Source organism: Hypanus sabinus, chromosome 17 (assembly GCF_030144855.1).
Source record: "Hypanus sabinus isolate sHypSab1 chromosome 17, sHypSab1.hap1, whole genome shotgun sequence".
In the NCBI taxonomy this organism is placed as follows: domain Eukaryota; kingdom Metazoa; phylum Chordata; class Chondrichthyes; order Myliobatiformes; family Dasyatidae; genus Hypanus; species Hypanus sabinus.
This window is the reverse complement of record NC_082722.1, coordinates 21,244,598-21,253,638: the sequence shown is the minus strand read 5'-3', so window position 1 is coordinate 21,253,638 and position 9,041 is coordinate 21,244,598. Positions and strand designations below refer to the sequence as shown.

At 44.0% G+C, this 9,041-nt stretch overlaps 1 protein-coding gene across 1 annotated transcript in view; it reads left to right on the top strand.

The window, feature by feature from the left end:
* Positions 1–4,318: 4,318 nt before the first annotated feature.
* LOC132407123 (uncharacterized) overlaps positions 4,319–9,041 on the top strand; it is a 34,347-nt gene continuing 29,624 nt past the window's right edge. Inside the window, exon 1 of the mRNA XM_059993418.1 lies at positions 4,319–4,477. Within this exon, the coding sequence (XP_059849401.1) occupies positions 4,319–4,477 (159 nt within the window). The remainder of the gene's footprint in view (positions 4,478–9,041) is intronic.

The following is a 9,041-nucleotide window of genomic DNA, read 5'->3' as shown; positions in this document are numbered from 1 at the left end:
ATGGGTGCATGGATCACCCTGCCAACGGGCTGGTAGAGGCAGATACCTTAAGGACATTTGATTTGGATAGGCTCATGGATGATAGAACAATGTAGAACTATGCAGGAGGAAAGGGTGAGATTGATCTTTAGAGTAGGTTAAGATTTCATGGGCCAAAGGGCCTGTACTGCGCAGTAATAGTCTATGTTTGAATGCACCAAGTATGCTTAATCACGATTTTCAAGTGTCAGTCGAGAGACTTGGGCATCATAATATGGGCTGTTGCTTAGTAAACTACAATGGGAAAGCTGCACTGTTGGAAGTGCATTCTTTTGGGTTACACTTTAATGAGGCTCTCTGTCTCTGCTCCCTTCCCTGCTCTTGATCCTCCAGATGACCTTGCACTTTATTTATTTATCTGCACAACACTTCCTCCAAAGGTGCTACAAGGTATGCTGTGTTCTGCATCCTGTTTACTTTTGACTGCCTCTGTGTACTTGTGTATGGCATGATTAGTGTTAAGAGATTAGCTTTATCTGTCACATGTACATTGAAACATAGAAAAAGCTTACAGTACATTGAAATGCATCGTTTTACATCAACAACCAATGTCTTCCAAGGATGATCTGGAATTAGCCCACGGGTGTCGCCATGCTTCCCGTGCCAACTTAGTATGCCCAGAACTCACTGACCTAAGCAGTACATCTTTGGAAGGTGGGAGGAAACCCACAGAGTCATGGGTAGAACATACAGACTCCTTAAATATGGCAGCGGGAATTGAACCTGGATCGATGGCACTGTAAAGTACTTTGTGAACTACTGCAGTACTGTACCACCCACTACATCACCATTCTGACCACTCCATGGCCATACTGTGCCTTGAATGAATACAAACAATTTTTTTCACTGAAAAATTTCCTCCCACTTTATTCTTAATTCCCCTACTCTGCAAAAATCTGTCCAACCTTGTCTTCAATATATTTCCCGAGGTAACGTATATGGTTTCATTGGGCAGAGAATTCCACAGATTCACCACCCTGGGAAAAGCAGTTCTTCCTCATCTCCACCCTGAATCTACTCCCCCAAATCTTGAGACTATGTTCCTGATTCTAGTCTCACCTACCACTGGAAATAATTTTCCTGTCTCTGTCTTATCTATCCCTTTAATAATGTGATGCTTCCCTAAAATCTCCTCTTATTCTTGTGAAGTCTTGTGAGTGCAGTACCAGGTAACTCAATCTCTCCTCATAGTCCAACCTCTCCATCTCTGGAATCAACTTGGTGAACCTCCTCTGCACTGTCTCCAAAGCCGTAATATGCTTTTGCAAGCAAGGAGACCGGAATTGCAGATGCAGTCTCACCAAGACTTTGTACAGTTGCAGCATAACCTCCTTGCTCTTAAATTCAATCCCTCTAACAACGAAAGCCAACATTCTATTTGCTTTCTTGATCGCCTACTACATCTGTAATCCAACCTTTGGTGATTCCCACACAAGCACTTCCAAGTCCCTGTGCACAGCTGTGTGCTACAATTTGTATCATTTAAATAATAATCTGATCTTCTGTTTTTCCTTCCAAAGAGGATGATCCTAAACTTACGAACATTGTACTCCATCTGCCAGACCCTTGCCCACTCACTTATAATTATCTCACTGCATCTTCTGCACAGTTTGTTTCTCCACTCAACTTAGTGATATCAACAAACTTAGATACACTACACTCGGTCCCTTCTTCCAGATTGTTAATGTATATCGTGAACGGTTGTAGGTTGAGCACCACCCCGCGTGACACACTGACTGCCAACCAAAGTAACATCCATGTATCCCAACTCTCTGCTTTCTGTTTGTTAACAAATCCTCTATCCATGCTAATACATCACCCCCAACTTTATGCATCATTATGACTAAGTCTTTTACGTGGCACTTTATCGAAAGCTTTCTGGAAATTCAAATAAATAACCTCTATCTGTTCCTCTCTATCCACAGCGCTTATTATATCCTCAAAGAACTCCAGTAGTTTGTCCAACAAGACCTGCCTTTGCTGAATCTATGCTGCGTCTACCTGATAGATCAATTTCTTTGACAAAAAGTGTCTTTCCCTGTTGATCAGTGTTAAAAAAGCTCAATTAAATCCAGTGTGATTTAATGTTGTAGAACAATATAATGTGAAAACTTCCAAGGGAAGGGGTGAATACCTTTTACATGCATTGTAATTGAAAATATATATGACAATATGTTTGAATATATATCCTTCAACTATTTGTCATAACCACTGGCAATGGTAATATTTCTCTTTTTACCAGCAGGGAACTCAAGATAAATTACTTGAAGCAGATGAAAATGGTAATTATGATCCTTGAACTTCAGTGGAGCTCAGTTCTGGTATCTCTGTAAATGTTTCCTTCCGTCTGAGGTACCTACTTGATGTGGTGGACTGGCACTGGAATGGTTCAACAACCCTTCACATAATCCTGAAGATTCTTAGCAAGTTGTCTTCCTCGATCAACTGCGAGGCAATCCCTCAGGTTTGAGAGCTTGCACTTCACTATTCTGAGCTCTGAGCTGGCTGGCTCTCTTGAACATGAAGAAAAGGGTAGGAAGTTTGGCATTTTGTCTAGTCTACCTGTTCTTTGAACTTGGCCTTCTAAGTTTCCTTTGTAATGACTCAAGATGCTAACAGCTGTCCTGGAAACACCTTCTCAACACTTAGTGATCAGGGGCCAGGCCTTTCTGTGTAATGGTGGGAATGTTATACTTTTTCCAAGGAGACATGTATATATTCTGTAAAGATTTCTTTGTCCACTAGTAAATCTCTAGGCTTTTCAAAATGCAGGAATAGAGACTTTGATTCAGAGACAAGGAGGCAGACAGAGGATTATCTCCACCAGGGCTTGCTCGTTATAATCAGAGTGTTGCTGCTGGACCTGTGGGTAAGGATACTTGCATTAGTTCATCTTTTCTGCCAATGGACTTGAAGGATTTTGAAGCAACCGAAGAAATTGCCGATTTCTTCAAAGTATATGGAGCCAGTGGTTCATTGGCTCAGTGTGAGGTTCTGGTTCTTGGGCTTTGAATACTTTCTTCTCAAATGGACAAAAAGCTGTGTTGCTACAACAAAGGTGTTGAGTTTGTCATACCTGTGATGTTGAGATAATGCTCCCTAAAGGATGACAATGATGCACACTTCCTGCAGTCTTAATGTGCATTTAAATTGTCTTGAGTGTGGATCTGTCACTGGTGTGGCTGATAAAAGAACTACAGGTTGTCTGTCAGTGAAGGAGTCAACAGGACTTGGATCTGAGTTTGGGTCTCATTTTCTGTACAGATGCAAATATTATGTATTGCAAATCAATGAGTTGCTGATTTATTCCATCATATTGTTTGGTTTTAGTTTGGAACCTTTTGCTTCAATTCTCATCATGTCAACATTACACAATCTCTCACCATTATGGATAACTTCACATTTTGATGCTTTTACATTTGTTCTTGCTCACTCAATCAACTTGTCAGTGTCACCTGAAGCTTCTTTATACATCCCCCTGCTAATCCATATTCCCACCTAATTTTGTATCATCAGCAAATTTGGAAATATGGCATATGACCATAAGACCAAATGATATAGGAACAGAAGTAGGTCATTTGGCTAATCAAGTCTGCTCCACCATTCAATCATGGTCTGATCTGATTCCTCCAGTCATCCCCACTCCGTTGCTTTCACGATTGGACGCCCTGGATCAAGAACCTCTCTATCTCTGAATTAAATACACCCTATGACTGGCCTCCACAGCCGCTCGTGGCAATAAAGTCAACAGATTTACCACCATCTGACTAAAGTAATTTCTCTGCACTTCAGTTCTAAAAGTATGTCCTTCAATCCTGAAGTCATGCCCTTTTGTCCTTGACTGTCACAACATCAGATTCGGCAGCAGAATAGATACGGCAATTGCACTTGTGAATATGCACATGTCAGCTAATTACTATATAAAGGTGATAGTATTTAACTCCATACTTGTCGTCGCAGTGCTTGGACAGAGCAAGTCAGTGCTTTGCTGCCTGTTTGTCTCTGGCCTTCCCTGAGAAATTGGACTTTTGAGTCCACTGACTTTGAAGACCAGCAGTATTCATTTAATGTTTAGATTTTCTTTTCAGCTGCTGTACACGGTTCAATTCTCATTTGAGGGTTTTAGTTAACGGCCCTGTTTGGCCTAGGGTTTATTGTTTATTTTCCCTTTAACATTGTTTGCATTAAAGTTTGTGAACTATCGACCTGCTTCACTGTCTCTCACTCCGCACTTGGGCCATATCCGAACCTGGTAAAAGCTTGTCTTGACCACACAAAGATGGACCCAGCAGAGGGACAGCAGCTGACTTTGGCTGTGAGATTCGTTGTCCAGATAGGGGACAAGCTACAGGCAATGGAAACCATTCTCTGTGAAGTTACGGAGGCAATGAGCCAGATAACCTTGTGCCACCAAGCCCAGTTTCACCTGGAGGAACAGGTATCGTCCCCAGCTGCAACTGTTCAACAGCTCACCATAGACAATCGGACTCGATTTCCACACTCACGGCCGCAGTCCACGAACTTACTGTGAACAGCCCGCATCAGCTGACAGCCATTAACATTCTAGCCAGCTCAGTTCAACAGCTTCAGGCCGCCTCAGTCCCACTCCCAGCAGCTCACAGGTCCTCCTTTACTGCTGCCCCGACAATCCTTGCTACTCTCGCTCCCGTGCCCGACCAGAACCGACTGCCATGACTGTACAGGAACCAAGTATTCCACCAGCAGGCAGATATTCTGGTGATCCAGATGGTTGCAGTAATTTCATTGCCCAATGCAACCTGGCATTTCAAGCCCAGCCTGGTCTTTTTGGTGATGATGTGCAAAAATTGGCGTACATGGTTAATCTTCTTGATGGACCTCCACGCTTTACGGGAGCAAGGGTACCCCTCAGCCCAGTCGTTCCAACATTTCATGGAAGAGTTAAGGTGGGTTTCTGATCTTCCAGTACGGGGTCAGGATGCTGCCCACTGACTCTTGGACCTGCGCCAAGGCAGAGCAGCAGTGAGAGAAGATGCAGTGAAATTCCGTACCCTTGCTACCTTGAGGACTGGGAAGGGTATGGCCGAGAAGAACGTACTTGGATCTCAGCAAAGGACATCATGGACAAGCCGCTGATCTGAGACTTCCAGATGACAAAGGTCTGTGGCGGCTTAGGGGATGCACCTAAAGTGGGGGCCTTGTCACAACCACGGATGCTGCAGTGAGATAGATACAGCAATTGCACTTCTGAATTTGAACGTGGCAGCTAATTATTTAATCGTGATAGTATTTAACTCCATACTTGTCGTTGTAGTGCTTATTGAGAACTGGACAGAGCACAGTAATGCTTCGCTGCCTGTTTGCCTCCTCCCTTCCCTGAGAAATTGGACTTTTGAGTCAACTTACTTTGAAGACTAGCACCCTTGCTATGGTTTCCACATCCTTCCTGTAGTGAGGCCACCATAATTGAGAACAATACTCCAAGGGGGTTCTGACCAGGGTCCTATATAGCTGCAACATTACCTCTTCGCTTTTAAACTCAATCCCACGATTGATGAAGGCCAATGCACCATATGCCTTCTTAACCGCAGAGTCAACCTATATATTAGCTTTGAGTGTCCTTTGGACTTGGAGCCAAGATTCCTCTGATCTTCCAGACTACCAAGAGTCTTACCATTAATTCAATATTCTGCCATCATATTTGACCTACCAAAATGAACAACTGCAAATTTCGCTGGGTTGAACTCCATCTCCAGCCCAGTTTTGGATCCTATCAATATCCCGTTGTAACCTCTGACAGCCCTCCCCACTATCCACAACAACCCCAACCTTTGTCATCAGCAAATTTACAAATGTTGAGTGTATTAAACATTTTTTGCAAGCGTTGATGTATTTTGTATGCAGTGTCCTTTGTTGGGTGAATGTTCATATATTCTGTTAGTGTGGTGTTAAATATTAGGATAATTTTATCTGTTAGCTCGGCTTTGACATCAGCATTCTGCAGAGGCACTGGAATTGTATTTTCACTGTTACTGTCCGTTTGTAAAGTAAAATAATTGTATTTTCATCAGGGCTACGGTGGGTTGCAACTTCATTAATTTATTGTGCAGTATTGTCGTTGTCTTTCGGTTGGTTTCTTCCTAACTCTTGTGCAACTTTATGTTTTATTTGGTTTAGCATGTCTGTAGGGATTAAGCTATGTTATTACCACTCTATGCTGAACTGTTATTCTTTGTGCATTGAGGGATATTGTGCTATAAACTATAGAAGAAGTTTCTCCCTGTATCATCTCATATCAGTCTCAATTTGTCATGGTCCAGTACGTGAAATCCGCATTCTGGTTCACGGTCCGGTCCATGATCCTTCTTCCAGATTTTCTGGTTTTTACGCAGTTTCTGTTGAGGCAGCTGGTTCTTGTTTGGGCTGGCCTCATAAATAGCTTCAGGATTCAGCCCCTGGCTGCTGGATTGTTCCTCTCCAAACTCCTTGTCTGTATCCTTTCCCTTTGCCTCGCTTCGCCTCTGCCTGGAGCCTTACCTGCCTTGCCTGTGTCTGGAGCATTAACCCGCCTTGCCTGATTCTGGAGCCTCACCCTGTCTGGAACTGTCTGTCCATGTCCACGCCTTCTCTAGGGAGTTCCGACTGTTTTGCCGCTACCTAGCATTAGAAACTCTCTCGTCATGTTTGGTGTTCTGTGTTATGAGTCCCGGCACTACTTCCTGTACCCAAGGTGGGGTCCCGGCTCGCTGTTCCATATCCCTGTCTCTCTGTAGGCTCTGTGTCCTCGTCATGTCCATGTGCCTCGCCCAGCACAGGAGTACCTTGCCCAGCCCGGTACTGGGAGTCCCTTGTCCTGTGCTGGGGTTCCCTTGTCCAGGAGTCTCACGTCCAGTCCCACTGTCTCTCCCTCGACCAAGGCTCTGTGTCCTCATCGTGTCCATGTACCTCACCCAGCACATGAGTACCTTTCCTAGCCCAGCGCTGGGATTCTCTCATCCTGTTCTGAGGTTCCCTTGTCCCGTCCAGTAGTCTCTCGTCCTTGCCCTGTAACCTCATCATGTCCTCGCCTGCTTCTGGAATTCGCGCCCGAGTTAAGACCTAGATTCTGGGTCCTTGTCCAGTCTCTAGCTTGGAGTCCAAGCCCAGGCTCTTAGTTCCCAGTTCCTTGTCCTGGTTCCGCTATCCTTGTCAAGTCCTAGCCCAGGCCTGGATTCCTTGTCTCCTCCGAGACCTTTGTCCTGTCCAGTGTCCTTTCTTCCTCTCTTCCCTTGCTTCCTTCTCATGCCTAGTCTTGTTCCTGGTAGTTCAGTGTCTGTGTCTTGTTTTTGGGTCCACTCCCTTTGCCCCACCCCCCCATATGGCAAAGACTCTTGGCAGTGTGGAGGATCAGAGGCATCCTGGGGTCCGAGTCTATAGGACACTCAAAGCAACTGCGCAGGTTGACTATGTAGTTAAGAAGGCATATGGTGTACTGGCCTTCATCAATCGTGGAATTGAATTTAGGAGCCGAGAGGTAATGTTGCAACTATATAGGACCTTCGACAGAACCCACTTGGAGTACTGTGGTCAGTTCTGGTCGCCTCACTTGGAGGATGGATGTGGAAACCATAGACAGGGTGCAGAGGAGATTTACAAGGATGTCCTGATGAAGGGTTTCGAAACGTCGACAGCACTTCTCCCTATAGATGATGCCTGGCCTGCTGTGTTCCACCAGCATTTTGTGTGTATTGTTGCTAGAATTTCCAGCATCTGCAGATTTCCTCGTGTTTACAAGGATGTTGCCTGGATTGGGGAGCATGCCTTATGAAAACAGTCTGAGTGAACTCGGTCTTTTCTCCTTGGAGCGATGGAGGATGAGAGGTGACCTGATAGAGATGTAGAAGATGACGACAGGCATTGATCGTGTGGATAGTTAGATGTTCTTTTTTCCCAGGACTGAAATGGTTGCCACAAGAGGACACAGTTTTAAGGTGCTGGGGAGTAGGTACAGAGGAGATGTCAGGAGTAAGATTTTTACGCAGAGAGTGGTGAGTGCATAGAATGGGCTGCCGGCAATGTTGGTGGAGGCAGATACGATTTGGTTTTTTAAGAGACTCCTGGATAGGTACATGGAGCTTAGAAAAATAGAGGGCAATGGGTAAGTCTAGTAATTTCTAAGGTAGGGACATGTTCGGAACAACTTTATGGGCTGAGGGGCCAGTATTGTGCTGTAAGTTTTCTATGTTTCTAAACTGAGAGAAAGACAGGAATTGCTGTTAGCAATGCAGGAAATGCTTGGGATCCGCAGTATTGGATTGGAAGGAAGTTAAAAAGGAGCTGATGCAAGAGTGGACCAGGATTCTATAGAAGGAATTAATTCACACAAAATTGTTGAATTATTGTGTCACTATGTTGAAATTGTTGAAATCATTAGCACAGAACCTGATTGATATTTATCATATTTATTCCTCATTAACGGAGTATGGCTTCACTTTGTTTGCAAAGCTTTTTCTTTTGTTTCCTTCATTGTTTCAGTTGTGCTTTCCAATCAGGACATCCATTGAGTTTCCATTTCAGGCTTTCATGTGCCACTGGCACAGCTTTGTAACTCTGTAAGGGATGTATATTTGGGCAATGCTAATGGTGCGTCTTTCATCGCGTTGATCTTATTGAAAGCAGGACAACATGTAATTTTATTGTTCTGGCAAAATCTGTATTTGCAGTCCATATCTCAATGAGTGTAATCTTGCAGTTTCTGAAAGCACTTAGATTTGAAATGAATTACGTGGCAGAAGTGCTAAATAGGAAACTGGGGTAAAGGAATACTGAACAAGAAATCAGACCGGCATCCAATCTGCATGGCCAAGCCCTCTGCTGGCAATTCTTTCTAAATGAACTCTCTGCAAAAACAAGGTTCACAAGCATTGGGCTGCAGCAAATAAACCGAATTTACAGTATTATACAGAATCTGAAATAGATGATGTTTGTGAGGCCGACTGACTCTGTGACTCGACTGCAATATAAGAAGAAAACGACAAATCTTA